Here is a 19,045-nt window from a genome sequence, read left to right as displayed (position 1 = left end):
CTTCTAGAAAATAAACAGAAGACCCTGATTGGAGTTAAGTTCACCAGGAATATCCAGGCAGAAAAGCTGGGAACAAAGACCAGACAGGGAGGACAAAGAGACAAAGAACCCAGACTTAATAGTTTAAGAAACTAAAAATGCCCAGACAGGACATCTAACTGCAAGGCTGGGAAAATACATTGGAAACAACCCTGGAAAATACTGATTCTGCAGTGAGGTGATGTTAGGAAGGAAAAACAAACAGCAGCTCTGCAGAACTGAAGACGGCAAGCGGGGACTAGGTCAAACAATGTCAGAGCTGCACCAGCTCCCTGTGTGAACCAAAGGCTGCAAACAAGAGTATCTGAGAGGGTAACAAGAATATCTAAGAGGGTGAGTTCAGATAAAGTCAGGGAAGCATAAAAGTTGTGAGACATTTAAATACACAGTTCATCCCTGGCTGCCTGGACTCCTGAAACAGCAGAATGCCTGCACAGCTTCAAGAGGCCTCCTCCAGCTCTTCTTGCCCTGAGACTGCAACAGATTTCACTGCATGGATCACTCCCTGGGGATGTGCTAAACTGTGTTCAAACTGCCCAACTCTGGTCTTCAACAAAGCACTAAAGCAAGAGGTAAAACATCACCAGCACAAGTTACAATCCAGAGCAGCAGGAAGAGGGATGCTGGGCTGGAGCTCTCCAGGATGCCGCACACTGTCACACCCCAAGTCCCAATAAACCTCTCTGAATATGATTCCCAAAATCTTTCTGTTTTCTACTGTTTAAAGCCTTCAGTTTCTTTCATATAACTTCTCCATATGTTAAAGGCATACATGAGCTTCCTTAACAAAGAATTCTTCCCCCTCCCTGGTGAATGAAGAGCTTTGCAGCTCAGCACATGCGAGCACAACGTTTACTGGTGTTGCAAGAACTGTAACTGATTCGCTTCCTATTCTGCCAGACCATGGTGTATGTTCAAGACAGAGCTGTGTTATTCTACTGTCTCAAAGGTCTGTCACATGAAGCAGCTATCAGATGAAGAACAGCATGAATATGTATTTCCTGTAGCTTACCCGATGCAGATGGTGCAATGCTGAAATGAAAATCTGCAGCACTTGACCACAGACTGCACAAAGTGTGTGCTTTGTGCAGCAGCATCCCCACTTCTTAGTGGGGGCTAAAAATAAAGACAGCATAAGGCATCTGAAACTATATATGCCAGAACTGAAGAAGATGCTTCAGTTGGTTCTGTAGTTCAGCATGGCTGAGAACCCGTCAGGACTCATGTACAGGGTGGGGATTTGTCACCAGGGAGATTCTCTTACTGGAGCCAGAGGGCCAAAGTGCTCTGCCTGGTTCACCCACTACACACCTACCACCTACTCCTACCTACCACCACTTTTATCTGAAAAACCAATTGCTTCCAGAATGGCAAAGGCATCCTTTCTGAGGGGGGACCAGAGACTGACACCTCCAGCAGCTCCAGGTGAGCAGCACAGAGCAGGACTCCTCCCTCTCCCCTCCATCAGCCAGCAATTTGTTCTCAACCATTTGAAACAATTCACTTTCATGATAGAATTCAAGTAGCTTCCTCTCACAACACCATCACAGTGATGAGGAACTTCCCAAGTCTCTGAGTGTGTTCATACAAAGGGATTTTGGTTTATTGTCTTATGTCTCCCTCCCCTTAAGTGACTTCTCAGGCAGCATCATAACGCTGTTATCACAACAGGCTTAAATCTTGATTAAGCTCTTCCTTCGAGTTGCTGCTTGCTACATTATCATTTCCTGACATTAAGTATTTCCAGCCCTTCAGAGACTGTCAACAAAGTCTTTAAAAATGATGTCATCGGCCTGCCTGGGAGCACACCTAACTGGCACTTGCCTGAAGCTGTCAGATGCAGCCAGTGGAGATGACACACACCGTGATTTAGCAGATTGCTGATACTGCTGGATCGTGGCAGAGCTGGTAATTAAAGATTATTTCTAACAGCCCCATGAAAGCAGAGATTGTGCTGAACCATTACAAGAACAAACACAAAAGGCCAGCACAGCATCAATAGGAATTGAACAAAGGGTATGTAAACAAGCCACCAAACCAAAATTAAATCTGATTTATTTAAAACCTGATGCAGTTCCAAGAAGGCTATCAAAAAGCTATTATATATCCTCAGATATTTCAAGGGAAACTCCTGGTTAATGATCCAGCAACCATCACCCAACTTCCTACCTTTCAACGACACCATTAAGGGTGGGAAAACCCACCTCTACATACTGAACTAAAGGAGCTGGAATAAGGAAGAAAAGTCCTTTCTAAAGAGTCCTAACCCAGAGAGGAGAAGAAGACATTTAGCACAGCCATCAGGGAAAGCATTTTGAAGAAGAAAGTCTGAAAATGCAGTTGTTTTACCAGTGAAGCTACAAGCAGAGGTAAGCGATTGCACAGATGAAGTGGCACAGGTCAAACCCCACATTTTTAACCAGTAACTAGTGACCCTTCAAGCTGCTGCACTCTGAATTAGCCCAGCAGTTCTTTTTTCTGGTGGAAAGGTATTTAAAGAGCAACAATAAAAACTGTACGACTTTAAAAAGCAGTTCCAACAAAACCACTCTACACCCACACTTAGGGAGCTGCTTCCACAACCCCAGCTACCTTTTAGGGGAAGCCAGGACTGAGACAAAATAAAAACAAACATTTAAAGCATTTTCTTTTTCCTGCTCAGCAGTCAGGCTTTTCCTTTTGTTTTCAAAGGAGAAGGCTTTAAAATAAATTTATTTCCAGTTAGACCAAATTTTTGCTACTCATTCATCCTTTGCAAACATATTTTTTCCCCCTAGATATTAAAGCACTTGTAGATATTAAAGCACTTGTGAAATACCCTTAGAAAGATTCATTTTTCTTCTATACCAGTTTACTATGTGCATGACAAAGGTGCTGTGTCTGTTTAGTCCATGCCATGGTTTGCCAGGTAGCGTTAACGTTTGCTTTACCGTATAGTTCCAGAACCAGGGCCCCAGAGTTCCTGTGAGAAGCTGGATTGCTATTGTACAGAGCATAGACTCCGTAACATCAAATCTATGTGTGAGGGAAAGAAACATTTCAAAACAGTTTCCTGAGCACTTCAGGTTAAGTGGAACCATTAAAACAGGTCTTCAGTCATGGAGTAAAGAAGAAAATGCAGACAACTGCTGTGCAACGCTGAGGTAACGTAAGGGGTAAAGGGAGGGAGTTAATGAACACCAAAAATGCAAGTGTTAATGAATGAACAGAAATGTTGTAGCTCACATAGTATCTTACACATTCAAACACTCCATTCAGAGCTTCTACAGCTTACACTACTCTCCAACATACAGGCAGGTCATCGGGGTGTGCACAAGGAAACAAAATTAAACTCCTCAATCAGACCCAATCCAGAACCTCTCAGCTCCCATCTCCAAACAGGACTAAGCAGAGGAATTCTTCACCTAAAGATGCTGCTGGCATAGTTTTCACAGAGCAGAATCACAGATGGCATCTTCAGTTTGGTGCCTTTGTGGGAAAAGGAGTTTGACCACACAGCTCCTTGGCAAACCGCTCAAAGTCCAGGGACCTCTGGACCTGTCCTCAGGGGCAACCAAAATCTGCTCTGTGGGCATTTATTTTTAATCCCTGGCAGAAAGGGATGAAAAAAGCATTCTGTGGCCAACAGAGCCCCAGCTAGCATACATACCCCTTATGGCAAGGTGCAGATTTAATGCATTTTGTAACTACAACTTTTTAAAGTGTGAGCAAACTAAAGTTGTCTCAAACCATCCAGTTGTTTTTTTTTTAAAAAAACCAACCTCACAGCTTATTTTGGCAATAACAGATTGAGTCATAACAGAGATTGTGTTTATTGCCCTGCTTATCACAGCAGCCCTGGACTGATTATAGGTACAGCACCAGAGAAACAAAGGTCACAGAGCTCGAGCACAGTGCGCTGGGCAATGCCATGCCTGGCACCAGGGCACCCAGTTTCACTCCAGTAAGCGTTTCCAGTTTCATCAGCACAGCCTGTAACACAGAACATAGCTAGGACACCTAACATTAGCATTTTGGAGAATATAGGAAGAGAAAGCCACGTAACACAGCTATCATCACTACTCTTGGCTAACTGCAATTTATTTTCCTTTTCAATGGATTCATGTTTTAAGTATTATCTGCTGAAGCTTAAGAGGGGGATATTGACCTTGGCATGTGCTTAACCCTTAGATGCTGGCAGTGACAACTCTTAGTCTGTATGCTGTCTGCTCTGCTAGGTTCCCTCATGGAGCTGGGGAGAGTCCTGAGCCAATTAACATGCAATTCATTAGTCATGCATCCAGAATCTACTCGTCAGTAGAGCATATTCCATTCCTTAAAGGTCCTGTTTCATTAAAGAAGCCATTAGACTTCACAAGGGCCACCACTGAATGAAGTTGCAGAGTTCAGGGACAGCTGTGATTACTTCCTTAAGAAAAGGATTTAAGTTGAACTCCAGAGATTTCCTGAGAAAGTGAACTAACCAGGAGCAACAGGAAACAGATACTTACGCTGGAGATCACTCTGAAACCAAGTCAATCCCTACCAGCACAGCTTCAGCTTAATACCGTGTGAACACACAGAATTCCTTCCAACAGTTTGTTGTGCTTTGCTAGCCAGGACAAGGACAATCAAAGAATCACAGAATCAGAGGAGTTGGAAGGGACCTGGAGAGCTCCTGGGGTCCAAACCCCCTGCCAAAGCAGCTCCCCAGCTCATATTGCACAGGGCGGCGTCCAGATGGGGCTGGAATCTCTCCAGAGATGGAGACTCCACACCCGCTGGGCAGCCTGTCCCAGGGCTCCCTCACCCTCACTGGGGAAAAGTTCTTCCCCATGTTGCTGTGGAACTCCCTGTGCTCCAACTTGCAGCCATTGCCCCTTGTCCTGTCCCCACAGACACTGAAAAGGGGCTGCCCATTCCCCCTGCATCCCATACTGAAGATATTGATAAACATTAATAAGGTCCCCCCTTAGTCTTCTTCTCTCCAGGCTGAACAGCCCCAGCTCCCTCAGCCTTTCCTCACAGGGGAGATGCTCCAGGCCCTTCAGCATCTCCGTAGCCTCCTCTGGACTCTCTCCAGGAGATCCCTGTCTATTTTATCCCAGGGAGCCCAGAACTGGACACAATACTCATGCTTCACTGGAATGCAGAAGAAGCTGGGATACTCAAGGGGATACAGCCAGCATTTCATACTCAGTGCAGAGCATGCAATGCAGACATTATTCTCTCCGGCCTGAGAACTGATGATTCTTCCATCTGTCTTACCCGTATCTACCAAGCGTGCAAGTGGGATTACTCAGGCTGGGCAGTGAACTACAAATCTGAGCATGAGACAAAAGATTGTTTTCTTAAGGGAACCACTGCAGCAAGAAAAGAATGTTCATCCTCACAGCACGAGAGGAAAAGGGGCCGCGAGTCACATGCTTACCACTCCAAACACTCAGTGTTAAAGGTTGCTGTGGGGTTTGATCTTAACTCATTCTACCCCAGCCTCTCCTTTGGATGTCATGAAATATAAATAGCATGAATAAAGCCAACCATGCAGAAGAGAGAAGAGCATAAGCAAGTTTAAACTATTCCCAGCTACCAGAAATTCATCTTGAGGTTAAAATAACATTTAAAAACCAATGAGCCACAAGCTTTTCTCCTTCCCTTGACACAACATGTTTATGATGAGAGGTATTTTTTGCCTTTTGTTCCTCATTACCATAGATTAAAAGTTGCACAGGGCAGATAACGAGGTGAAGCATGTGGTTATTATTAGAAGGCTGGGGGGGGGACCTCATTGCAGCCTTCCAGTCCCTGAAAGGAGCAGAGGAACAGGAGGGGAATCAGCTTGTTAAAGGGCAGAGACTGGCAGGACAAGGGGGATAGATTAAAGCTAAAGGAAGAAAGGTTTAAATTGGATATCAGGGGGAAGTTCTTTGCAGAGAGAGTGGTGAGGGGCTGGAACAGGCTGCCCAGAGAGGGGGTGGGTGCCTCATCCCTGGGGGTGTTCAAGGCCAGGTTGGATGGGGCCCTGGGCAACCTTGTGTAGCTCCAGGCCTGGAGGTTGGTGTCCCTGCCTGTGGCAGGGGGTTGGAGCTCTGTGATCCTTGGGGTCCCTTCCAACCCAGAGCATTCTATGAGTCTATGATTATGCTGAAGCTCATTGTTCCACAGAACAGCCAGAACATCTTTCAGCAATAAAGGCAGAAGGACCAGCAGCAGCTCTGCATGTGACTGCTCAGTTCCAGGTTTCAAACGCTGCTGGAGGGCTTGTGAAAGGGAAAGGAAGAGGAGGAGCAGGATCAGTGATGTGGAAAACCTCCCTCACCATTTACATCAGCTCTCAACAACTTCAGCTCTCTGTGTTAATGCTGCAGTGAGGTCCTTACACTTATTTCTATGACCCACATCAAGCACCAGAGAAACGCTGGCACATGGCAACACATGACTTTAGCACGTAGAAGGCTGCAAGTAGCAAACTTCACACCTACCATGGTACCACAACGCCTGCTTCTTGCAAGTGTAGAGAAACACGCTCTCCCCTGACATCAAGAGCATCTACCCAGCTTCAAACTCCCCTCTGCAAATACCCAAGGTGTTAAAGTTCTTGAAGAAGTGTTGCAAAAAACTCGTAAGATGGAAAGTTTTAAGCCCTGTGTCATGGAGATTACTGCCTTATCTCCTACCATAATCCTGAGATCCTGAAGCTGTTCCCAAGAGCAAGAACTCAATGTGCTAAACTTTGACTTGGAAGGCTTCCACCTCTGTATTTTGATATTTGGTGTGAATTGTGCATCCAAGACAACGCACCAACTCCTTCCCTGCTAGCTGCTGAAGAGGAAGGCTTCACGTCAGCTGCTCTCTGAAATACAGCCTCATTTACTGATCTCTCCCTTAAGCCTCGGTGGTGGTATTGGCACACAGGCTCAGAGGGTTAACCAAACTGACCTGCCCTTCCTAAACCAACCCACTATCCAGGGTGCTCTTGCTTATGTACAACTGCTACAGTGTCACTGAACAAGAATGTTCCCCCAAATTCTCCAACATTCCTCAGGAACGGCTGTTTTGTTCAGCAGCCTGGATGCTTTTGCTTTCCCTGGGGACTGTTATTCAAACAGTGAAGTAACATTTTTAACTTTTCAGCTAAATGAAAGCTGGCAAGAACCAATCCTCCCTCAGTGTTGAGGGGTATGCCCTTATGAAGCATCCTTAGTAATTAATTAATACACTGTGTGTATTTACACACACAGCCCTTAATGTCTACATTTCAATTAAGAAGAGTTGGGATAAGCCAGATAACACAGTCACTTGTAGGTGAAGTGCTGAAGACCACAGTGCAGGAACATCCTCTTGTGTCTGGGTGTCAGACCCTTGATGAGCACCCACTGGATTTTTAAGAGAGGATTTAGCACTTCCCCCCAGTCTAGCACAGCCAAGTCCAAGGTCTTTACCTCTGCAGTGCTGCACCTCGTGTCTCTTCAGCAAGCTACAATGCAGAACCCAGCTCAGATCTGACAGAGACTAATAGCTCCAGCTTCACTTCTAACTACCCAGGATGGGAGACAGCTCCTGCAGCGACACTGTCTGGGTGCTGACCTTGGGAGGTCAGACACAGCACCCAACCTGCCCAGACACACACATCACCTCAGATACTTCTCGAAGGCAGAACAGCAAGCAGGAGCAGGGCTGAATCCAAGGGGAACAAGTTTGGGTCAGGAAGAAGCAGAGCTAGGGGTCACAACTGGGCTTCAGCTAACAGCAGGCAAATTCCTTTCAGGGTTTGGGCATCATATTCCCTAACAGTTCTGGTTTCTGCAGAGTGTTCCTAAAATCCTAGATCTGCTTTCCCATGGACGTGTGGAAGTCCATTAGGGCTTGTCAGCTTGATTTCTGTGATGTGCAGAAAAAAAGTGCACTTCACCCAAACCAGAGACTCCCCAGTTATGTACCCACACAAGACTAAGCCTGGAACAAAGCTCATTCTGTACTTGAGCACAGCAAGTCCACAATCCAGATAAGCCAGTTACTGTGCTGAAAAACAGGGCAGGAGAACAAAATTATCTGGACTGTTTGATATCATATGTTTTCCTGCCATTCAGAAGCACCTTTTTCTTTATTTCACTGTGTGGTATCTTCCTGCTTTTTCACAAGCCCATTCTCAGATTGGGGTTTTGTTGCTGAACAAAACCTCTGTGCTTGGCTATCCACATTCTTCCCCACTGCCTCAACACCAGCGTGCAACTCAGAGTGACTTTTAGAGCAGCCAACCCAGCTTGCTTTGAGATACTTCCTGCTTATCACAGGGAATTTTTAAGCAATACTGACCTCTAGCTATTTTTTGGAGTTATTTATCCAACACAAGCAGCTTTCTGAGAAGTTTGCATCAGCTGCCAGGAACCATATGATGGAGACAGGTCACCAGGACCTTACTTTCTCAACTGAATATTCTACAATCCTGGTGCAGCACTGGGCAGCTCCCCACAGCTGTGGGTGGAAATAAAAAGACCCCACACGACTGATGTATTCAGTAATTGGGCACAATTAAACAGAGATCTTTCCTACTCCACAGGAACTGAGCAGAAGGGATCCCATTTCCTCCTCCTGCAGGGTGAGCTCTCCTGACAGGGAGCACACGCTGTGCAGCCCCAGTGAATCACAAGGTTAGAGAAGCCCTTTAAGAGCATCAAGTCCAACCATTCCTGTCCTAAGCTAAACCAGATCCCTCAGTACCTCATCTACCTGCCTGTTAAACACCCCCAGGGGTGGGGACTCAGCCCCCTCCCTGGGCAGCCTGTGCCAGGCCCTGACAACTCTGCCAGGGAAGAACTTTTCCCTCCCATCTGCTCTGACCCTGCCCTGGGGCAGCTTGAGCCCATTGCCCCTTGTCCCATCTCCTGCCCCCTGGCTGAAGAGACCATCGCCCACCTCTCTGCACCCTCCTGGCAGGGCAGGGGAGGGGTGAGAAGGTCTCCCCTCAGCCTCCTCTTCTCCAGGCTCAACACCCCCAGCTCCCTCAGCTGCTCCTCAGAGGATTTGCCCTCCAGCCCCTTCCCCAGCCTGGTTGCCCTGGACTCGCTCCAGGACCTCCATGTCCTTCTGATGGTGAGGAGCCCAGAACGGGACCCAGCACTCGAGGTGCAGCCTCCCCAGTGCCCAGTCCAGGGGCACAATCCCCTCCCCAGACCTACTGGCCACACTATTTTTGATACAAGCCTGGATGCCATTGGCCCTCCTGGCTGCCTGGGCACACTGCTGCCTCATATTCAGCCTGCAGTAAACCAGGACAGCATATACAAACCCAGCATTCTGTTCCACGAGCACACACTTCATCTGACATGCTAATTTTATTTTACTTTAAGAGAATGGACTTTTTCAACAAGGCAAGCTGCTTATACACTTACAACCATTCAAGTTTGTTGAGTCTCAGCTCTGTGTAAGGAATAAAATATTAATCTTGCCCTTTAGCAGTTGGCTCCTCTCCTCTGAGCTGCTTCCAATTTGCTTATTGAGTTGATCTCTAATGAAATACAATTTCTTGGACCTAATCAGGCAGAAATACAATCAGCAATAAGCAACTGCATACTTTTTCCTGCTTCTCTGGAATGGAAGGCAACCTCTAAGTGCTGACACGTTTCCTAGAACATGGAGTTACTACGTAGGATACACAGAGAAAAAAGCTCCTGTACTCTAAGACCTTTCTGGGTCCTTTCAACTGCTGTCTCCAATCCCATTTATTCAGGAGTAAGAATAGCTAAGCCTGTGCACTCTGGTGAATCTGAAAGAGTAGAAAAAATAGAGACTTTTCTTTTAGTTTTATGATTGGTGAAGTGAAAACTTCAGGAAAAAACAGCCTAATATTAAACAGTGAGAAACAATTAACTGGATAAATAATCTCAGAGGTTTTGCCATAGAAATGAACATCAGGTTATGGCAGCCTATTAACCTTATGACACAGGACAAATGAAGACACAAATGTCCTGTCCATTATCTAGACTAACAATACACAAACTTGTGTGCTTCTTGCCTTTTCTAAATTAGCTACACCTTGATGGATCATCAAATTCTCATCATGTAAGGCCATGCAGAACAAGAGTATCTGCTACTCGTCACTGTCTCTGAATTAGAAAGACTCCTCACAAGAGCAAGACGACCAAGTTACAAATACCAAGAGTAAAGGACACATCTGTCTGGAGTCAAAAGCAAACTGGGTGGGTTTGATACTGCCATCTGTAAAGTCAAGCACATGCCAAGGTCAGGTTTTGGGGTTTTGTTTGGTTCTTTGATCAATAACAGACAAACTTTAATTATCAGAGCCTCAAAGTTCAAAGCATTCATTGTTGAAACTTCCAGTACTGCATGAAAGTAAGAAGCCTAAACCAGTACAAGGTTTGAGCCAGATGTCTTATTTTAATGATTTCAGTATCACAGAACTGAAAAACTATGCTTGGATTAGAATAGGGATCTAGATTTTGTTCTTTTCTTCCTCCAGCACATATGGAAACTGCTCTGCCACCTTCGATTTTTGAGCAGAAACACAGAAGTTTCTCAAGAGAATCTGTAGGAATGTTCTGTCAATAGGAGCTGTAACAGGTGAGAGGTCTGTAGTTTTAGTAGTATCCATAGACCAATAAGGACAGGTTATAAACAAACAGCATATGTTGCAGCATTGTTTCAAATCCTACCCAAACTAAGGGCAAATTCCAGAGGTTTCCAGGTGTGAAACTGTTCTGCAGTGTTTTTATGTGAAATATGTTAGATCTATGACTGCAAACATAGAATAAACATGTATTTCTCCATTAAAGCCAGTGAATCCTCAGAGTCCTGCTGTTCTCTTAACACACCTACCCTCACCCAGCAGTGAGCAGGATTCCAGCTCTTGACTATCTCTGCATTACAATTTTGGTCCTGTTATTGATGGAACCAGTCTCCACTAACTAAAAAGGACTTAGAATTTTAAAGCATGAGCACAATGTCAATTAATACATGCTAAGATACTCTAAGAATAATGATTGTTAAGAGCAAAGATTAACTATACATCATCACAAGCAAAGCAATATCAAGACATACATAGTTAAGAGAATACTAAAGCCAGGCTGCCACCATCTGACCAAAGCATTCCACTCTTGAGGTATGGTACTCTGGTACTTTCCCTTATTTATTTAGGTCTAAATCTTATCAGAAACACCTAATTAACTATTATGGCAAAAGGATATTTCACCACTATTAAAACAAGGTAAGTAACATTCAGTTTTAATTGCAGATCCAACAGGTAATAGCTGCCACAAGCTCTAAGCATGTACAGATGAATATAAACAATTCACTAGTGCTCTGAGGATCTGAGCTACAATCACATAACACACAACTAAACAGGAAAGCAGCCTAACTTTCAGTTTTCTTTCCAGCCAAGGTACTTACATGCCAAAGCGCAGCGTCCCAGAGACGTACGTCTGCCAGTGCGCGCAGTAAAACATGAATGTTCCAGCAAAACAACAAAAGAACATCCAGTCAGGGTTCGTTCCCAGCTGCACAGCAATACAAGTTCCCAAAACCACAAAGACTGCAGAAGAAAATCAGTCACATAGTAAAAAAGATAAAGTGTGGATGGGTGTAAAGATCCGTAGCAGAAACAAATCTAACAACGTGACCCGGAGAAGGGGAGACAGTGGGTAGGTATCCTGAGGTGGTTTATTTCAGACTTAGAGATTAACACTTCCATTGGGGAAGAAGGAAAAATGTACAGGCTGTAAAGTGTCTATTTAAGTCCATAGCTGTTATCAGAAGCCCCCAGTATTGAGGGTTTCTTTGTCTCCTGTATTTTTGTTGAATTTAATGGCATTAGGCACAAAGGGACTCAAGTGATTTAGGCAACTGCTGCCTGCAGTCAGAGTTTTGGGGTTTTCTCAAGATTCCCTGAACCTATTTTCCCCCATTTTCTGAATTTTTATGATGCCATTGAGAAATCCCAAGGTCTATCAAAATTCATGCTTCCCCCCACCTTAAATACACAACTTTATCAAAGTATTCACGAAGAAGTAGAGCTTCACAATTTAAGCAACTGCTCATTTTTTCGCCATAGAGTTAAACTTCAGGCTGGCTCAGTGAACTCTATGAACCTAGAAAGGAACTGAGCTTACTGATTCTAATCTTAAACTCACACTTTTACTGTCCCTTTGTTTAGATTTCATACCTGTTTTGCAATTGCTCTATATAGATTTAATCTAAAATAATATAGAAGAGCATTTTGACGTGGAAAATGTTTTAGACCCACTATCTGATAAGGTATACACAGAAGGCTACCAGCTCAGACTGAATTAACCACATGCTTAATTTGTTTTCAGTGCAATACAAGAAAAGACACTCAGTTGATCAAGAGCACTGTCTATGGAAAGGTGGCTGACTGAAAAACTATACATTCAGCAATACCGGTTGTTCTCTTCTCCAGTAAAGCAGCATTTGTCTGTATTCCAGATTTAATCCCTGAAAGAGGCATTTAATCCTCATACTTCAATAAAAATGATGATACCTGTGGAAAGTGAGTCACAGCCATGGTCAAAGAGTTCTCCTAATGGAGTACTGCTGTTTGTCCTTCTTGCTTGTTTTCCATCTATCGCATCCAGAGACTGGTAGATGAAAAGGCCACAGGCACAAGCAATGTATGCCCAGGGAGGTGCCTACAAGAGAGTCAGTGAGAGTCAAAGCTTTGTTAAACCTTAAAAAAAGAAAGCCTTAAACTATTTTGTAATCTCATACAGTAGTTTTTCATCTGCACATGCTTCCTCATCACACGCCTGGCCCTTCCAGTAGCTGCTCCTCACAGGGAGAGGCAGAGGGATTATGACATGAAATGTGAAACAATGACAAGAATTACAACCTTAGATTGATGGGTACAGCCCATTTTCTCAAGCAGGAAGCAGCATTGCACATCCCAGTCCAGGGAGGGGACTGTCCTGCTGTATGCTGCTCTGGTGTGGCCTCACCTTGAGTACTAGGTGCAGTTTTGGGTGCCAGAGTACAAGGAGGACACAAAATTGTTGAAGAGTATCCAGAGGGCAACAAGGATGGGGAAGGGTCTGGAGGGGAAGTCTTACAAGGAGAAGCTGAAGTCCCTGGGTTTGTTCAGCAAGGAGATGATGAGGCTGAGGGAGACCTCATGGGGGTCTGTGGCTTCCTGACAATGGGGAGCAAAGGGGCAGCACCCATCTCCTCTATTTGGAGACCAGGGACAGAACCTGAGGGAACAGTGTGAAGCTGCACTGGGGAGGTTTAGGCTGGATGTCAGGAAGAGATTCCGTACTGAGAGGGGGGTCAGGCACTGGCACAGGCTCCCCAGGGAAGGGGTCACAGCCCTGAGCTGGGCTGAGGGCAAGAAGTGTCTGGATGGTGCCCTCAGCCCCATGCTCTGACCTGGCTGGGCCTGTGTGGATATGGGACTTGGACTTGATGATCCTTATGGATCCCTGCCAGCTCAGGAGATTCTAAGATTCCATGATCTGAAAAAAAGTCAGTTTTACACTTGCAAAGCAGTGTGCAATCAAGTTCTTGTCACGCTTCCCTCTCCTGTGGGGGGTATCTGTAAGTTGTCCAATTTAGAAAGACACTAGAAAGTTTCTCAGTCCCCAAAACATGCAACTGTGTCACAAACACTGAGCTCATCTTCACAAGACCTCAATAAGGTGTCACGTACCAAAACACTGCCAGGACAGTGTACTGCCAGTGGCTTTCAAGAACTACATCATGGCAAAGTGCTCCAACTTTCAGAGTTCAAGTGCAGCCACTAAGTTTTCCACGATCTGCAAAGCTTCAGCGCTCCCCAGTACAGCACCTCCACCAACTGGTTATTCTATTACAAGGTATCAGCAGCTCTGCCAAATCTATGTTAATAACCCTTAATATTGACATCCTGTGCAGCAATTCTTATTTCTGCAGGAACACAAGAGACACCAAATCCCTGCTAGACCAAAGCCTACAGCCAAGCTCTGTGCAGTGCTTGAAGCACAAGCCATTATTACCACCAACACCAGAGGGCTGCCATTAGTCTGTCTCAGTTTACACCTTCATAAAACAAATATTATTGGATATTTTGCATTATTCACATTTGACACACTTTATAATGTCACCATTTATCAGCAGGCTATGCCAACAAAGTCCAAGCACAGTTAAGTAGCTTAATCAAGCTGACCTGCCTCTCAAAGCCCTGGAGTCCAGCTTCCTTCAGTCAACACAACCGTGACTCATTTGTAGCACATCAAGTTAAATAGATTTCTTCCTACAGCTTGCACTGTGTTGCCACTGCCATTTACTACTCAAAAGCTGGGGCCATGCTCTGCTTTTTAGCAGTGTAGCACCAGAGGAGAGGTAAAAGGGGAAAAGCATCACCCAAAAGCAGAGGACCACACTTAGAGCAAGGTTTTGATGCTGCAGAATTCCACTCCAAGGTATTTTTCAGGTATAGATTTCAGATGCAATCTTTAAGTTATCTGTAGGATTGTTCTTTTTGTTTTTCTTCTCTATTTTTTTTTAAAAACCCCTAAATCAGAGTGCTGGCTCTTCTGTTTTAAACGCAACCTTCATTACCAGTGTAGGTGCTTCCTCTTAGATGTTATTTGCACCAGCTTAAGATTTCACAGCTCCCAAATATTTTCTTTTCTTTTTACCCCCCTCCTTTTATTAAAAACAAGAATCCAGGTAGCACTCCATTGCTCAGCACTCTGCTAGCTGCCCAGCTGCCCCAACTAAGCAGGCAGCAGAACTCTCTGAATCTCATTTTCTTGTTGGCTGCGGCCGAGGCTGCGATAGCTGCATTCCCTTGGCTACACCTTTCATCAACAGGAAGAGACAAGTCGCTTTTCAAAAAAGCAGAACCAAGACTGAGCTAGGAGGAAGAGATCATTTGCATCTGAAAGCAGCAGCGCTTTCAGCAAAAATCAAATCAGTTTCTGGAATTTCAAAGCCCCGATTTCTTCCCAGGCAGCTACTTGACACTTAAAAAAAAGCACTAGGCTTACAGCTCCAGCACTGAGATGGCACCCTCCCTGTCGTGCCAGCACAAGGGGCTGTGGTGCCATATGGCAAATCAGATCAGGCTGAAAGCTGCCTCAGCAGAAAGATTTTTCTCAGCTGAAGTGAGAAGACAGATTCATTCGCTTCGCAGAAAGTAACTCTCAAGCCGTTAAACACGAGCCCATGTTTTAATATTGCAGCCTGCAGCTAATGCTGTGGCTTTCTGACACTAAGTGTAGCTTAGTACTTGCTTCAGAAGTTTATCTACCAACTACAACACAACTGTACTCTGAATTACACTCAGATTCAGCAGCCTACACTTGCTGAGACATGGTCAGGTCTCTCAAGCTGGATTTCAGAGACTGCCGGAGTAAGTGGCGAGTTCAAACCAAGTCATGCCCCAATGCCAGTCTGAAAGAGGAAGGAGCTGCACTATGTCTACACTGCTCAACACTCATTTTTTCATCTTACACCTGCCAAATTCCACAAGTTATTGTGAAATTTATCTATTTCATCAGATCCCTACAAGAGGCAAACACCCCTTCACTACATCAAGTGTGGAACAGGGATGCAGAGTGTTCTAGGTACCAACCTATGTGGGGCTTTTTTAGGGTTGGGTGTCAACAAATGTGATTGGGAAGGAATGTCCCAACTGCAGTTGAGAGACTTGGTTACAAAGGAGTCCAGGTATTTTAAAAGCTAAAACTCACAAGGCTTCTCCACCTATTTGATACAGGCTTTTTCTGTACCAAATTATTCCCTTCTTGGGTGCTTATAGATATGAGCAGATCTGAAGATTCAACATTCAAGTGACAAAAACTTTTCTAGGGCACAAAAACAAGTCATCCAAGTACCTCATGAGGCAACTCAAGTGAGAGAGAAAAGTCTGTGAAACTAGTAACTGGAAACGCCTTGTGAAGGCTTTTGTAGCCCTGAAACCAGAAGTTACAGGAAGTTAAGATGCTTCTCCTGAGGTCAGAACCTTTTAGTGCAACCAGAACAAAAAAACACCGACTTTCACCCAGCCTCCTCACAGCACAGACTCCTCATGTAGCAGGCTGCTCAAGACAACTCTGTGTTCCCACAGCTCATCACATACTGAGCCCACAGTCCTGATCTGAGCTGCCCAGTAACGTGAACTGCTGAGGCCAGCACAGGATGAAGGAAGCATTCTTTATTTCAATAAACAGGGTTTAGTCACACCAGCCATAGAGGAAGCAGCCAGCCTTAATCTCTCAAGCTGTGCCACTCTGGAGCTCAGTCCCTTGTCTGAGCTCAAGTTCCTCACTGTGTTGCAACTCTAGCTGGGCTCACAGGCAGCCTCAGCTCGCTGCCAACCGAGTCACCTTGCACTTCTTGTTGTGTGGTAACCCCAGATCAGAAAGCTGAAGGTGATTAACCTAGTCACAAACACAAAGTAAACAGGCAAGAACTCTGCATGCCAGGCAAGCAAGACGGCTGAAAATCTGTTTTTGAATCAGCTGCACATGTCCCCAAGGCTTGTGGGGCCACAGCTTTCATGTCACAGGTCCTCCATAGCTGCAAGCGGAACAGCTATTTTGGTACTAGATCCTGTTTCATACAGTGCACAGGGGCCAGAGGAACCACCACTTCACTCAGCAAGCAGTGTGCTAACCCCAAAGTCCATGTGCCCTCTTTTCAGCACATAAGCATTCACCCAGGGGCAACACTCATCACCAACGTAGCTTAAACATATGAAAACTGCATGCTGGGCAGAGAGAAATAGATCTCCACAAAGACAAGAACCCACCAGAAAACACTGGACAACAAAATCCACGAAGAAAGATTGCCAGAGGTCTGTAACTTACCTGTTCCGTAGCTGTTGGGCAGTAATATACTAATAGCAGAGTTGTAAATATATTAATTAACAGTCCAATGATGGTGATCAGATTTGGGGCAATCCAGGCTGGAACTCTTCCAACTAACCATTCCCAGTACCCTTGCATTAAGGGTTCAAGCAGGGATCGTCCAGCACTCTGGTATTTGTGTTCTTCTAACCGTTTCAGCTGGTGTTTTGAGAGGGGAGGTGTGGGCAACTGAACGAGCTTGGTTAACACACAGGCAGCAGTGGGGCCGTGCCCGCAGCCCGCGGGGGATTCCAGATGCGACTCCCCACATCGCCGCTTTATATTTCGATGCCCACTCATGGATTGGGCAGTCTTGGAGCTTCTGTTTGGCAGGTAGCAGCTGTTCCGGTGAATCATAAGATCCTGCAACACAAAAGGGGTGAAAGACAGTGAAGAGGAGCACGAGGAAGGTTTTAAGGTATCAAAGGTTTCCAGGTGCTGCTTCAAGGAATGTTTCATTAACATCCAGCAAAGCAGGAAGACTTATTTGTAAGAGTTCTAGGAGGTATTTGGACAACTGATGAGGGAAGAACAGGAAACGTGTTCACAGAATCCCAGGGGTTGGAAGGGACCTGGAGAGCTCCTGGGGTCCAACCCCCCTGCCAAAGCAGCTCCCCAGCTCATATTGCACAGGGCGGCGTCCAGACGGGGCTGGAATCTCTCCAGAGATGGAGACTCCACACCCCCTGGGCAGCCAGTTCTCGATGCAATTACAAATGTGAAGTTGCTATTGCTTGCTTTCCCTGCTGCTTACTGAAGCAAATATCCTGCAGCCACCAGCCTAAATTTAAGCAGCAGCAGAACCTTACACCACACCACCGACTTCTGTTACAGACTGTGGCACAGCCAGTCCCCTCACACCTCTCTGAGAAGAGAGCCAGCCACACACAACAGACACACACCACTTCAGCTTATTAGTTGATGGCACTGACTAGTCCCCTGTATTTGTAGAGGTTTTAGTTGAGCTGGTTTGAAGTGGCTTAAAGGTGGTTATAAGCAACTTGTTTTTCAGATGGCTGTTACAGATTTCAGGTTTGGTCCAGCTTATTTCTTCTCCAGGTTTAGCTCAGTTCAGGGGAAAGCTGAAAGTCTAGTCAACTTTTAGGATATGCAAAAAGCATGCAGAAGTTGGACAGCTTTGGCTGGTCAAAGACAGCCAGCCTAAAGACAGCAGCATGAGGCAGCTGTGAAAAGAAAACACAGGGTCAGGAATAGTGTTTCTAGTGCAAACAAGGACCCTCACCCCAGAAAAACCCCTAACAGAACCAGAGTTGTGAAGTCCAGCGTAACGAAGCCAGAGAGGGGAAGAGGACAGCTATCTCTAAAGCCACCAGCAACACCCATAGCAGGTAGGGAGGAAAAGCCATGTAAATCAAAGGTCAGTAATGACATGAGAACAAGTGCTTTCACTTCCACTCTCCACAGCTTCAGGCTCACTTCCAGCAGCAACAACCCAGCCTCAGAAAGCCCTCTCAGCCAGAGGAGAAAGCCAGCAAACAGGGCCTTGCTCACACAGGGCCTGGAGAAGCTTGGGAGCAGGCAGACTTACACCCATACACCTATCAGCAAATCTGACTTAGTCACCTAGGAGGTCCCTGTGGGTGTAAAGCAGAAAAATTGGCCCCATGCAGATAACCCCAGAAAGCCCCTCTCAGCCCCGGGGGCGGCTGCCCTCTGCCCCCCCGGGAGAGAACACAACCAGCCCGCCTCGCCCCCCGGAACAGCCAACCCCCTACTGCCCGGCTCCCGCAGGACTTTCACCCGGGCCTGGCCGCCCGCCGGCAAGCAGCCGGGGCAGGGGAAGGCAGGACAAGGGCACCTCTCGGCTCGGCCGACCCCTTCGCCCCCAGCCCGGCCCAGCGGCGGCGGCAGCCCCCAGGCCCCGTCCGCGCCCAGGCCGGCCGGGGATACCCCAGCCCGGCCCGCAGCACAGGCCCAGCTCAGCCCCGACCCCAAGGTGTCCCCCGCACCCGCTTCCCCGTGCCCCTGTCCCTCAGGAACCCCACCACGGCCGGAGCCGCGGGCAGACCCCCAAAGACCAACCCCGAACCCACCGCCAAGAGCTACCTCGGCCTCCCGACACCGGGCGACGCTTTTACGCCCCTTTTGCGACTGCCGGAAAGGAGGCGGGTGGCGGCGGCGGGGCGGGGCGGGGCGGGCAGGGGCGG

At 46.3% G+C, this 19,045-nt stretch overlaps 1 protein-coding gene across 1 annotated transcript in view; it reads right to left on the bottom strand.

Moving 5' to 3' along the window:
• Positions 1–18,959, bottom strand: part of CEPT1 (choline/ethanolamine phosphotransferase 1) — a 34,843-nt gene extending 15,884 nt beyond the window's left edge. The window contains exons 1-5 of the mRNA XM_084275993.1: positions 18,945–18,959; positions 16,839–17,240; positions 12,533–12,680; positions 11,425–11,566; positions 2,970–3,054 (exon numbers count right to left, since the gene is read on the bottom strand). Of these exons, the coding sequence (XP_084132119.1) occupies positions 2,970–3,054; positions 11,425–11,566; positions 12,533–12,680; positions 16,839–17,234 (771 nt within the window). The 5' untranslated portion in view covers positions 17,235–17,240; positions 18,945–18,959. The remainder of the gene's footprint in view (positions 1–2,969; positions 3,055–11,424; positions 11,567–12,532; positions 12,681–16,838; positions 17,241–18,944) is intronic.
• Positions 18,960–19,045: the final 86 nt, after the last annotated feature.

The sequence above is a fragment of the Gallinula chloropus genome (genome assembly GCF_964237585.1).
Source record: "Gallinula chloropus genome assembly, chromosome: 27".
Classification (NCBI taxonomy): Eukaryota; Metazoa; Chordata; class Aves; order Gruiformes; family Rallidae; genus Gallinula; species Gallinula chloropus.
The sequence above is the reverse complement of the archived record's forward strand: the minus strand, read 5'-3'. Positions and strand labels throughout refer to the sequence as shown.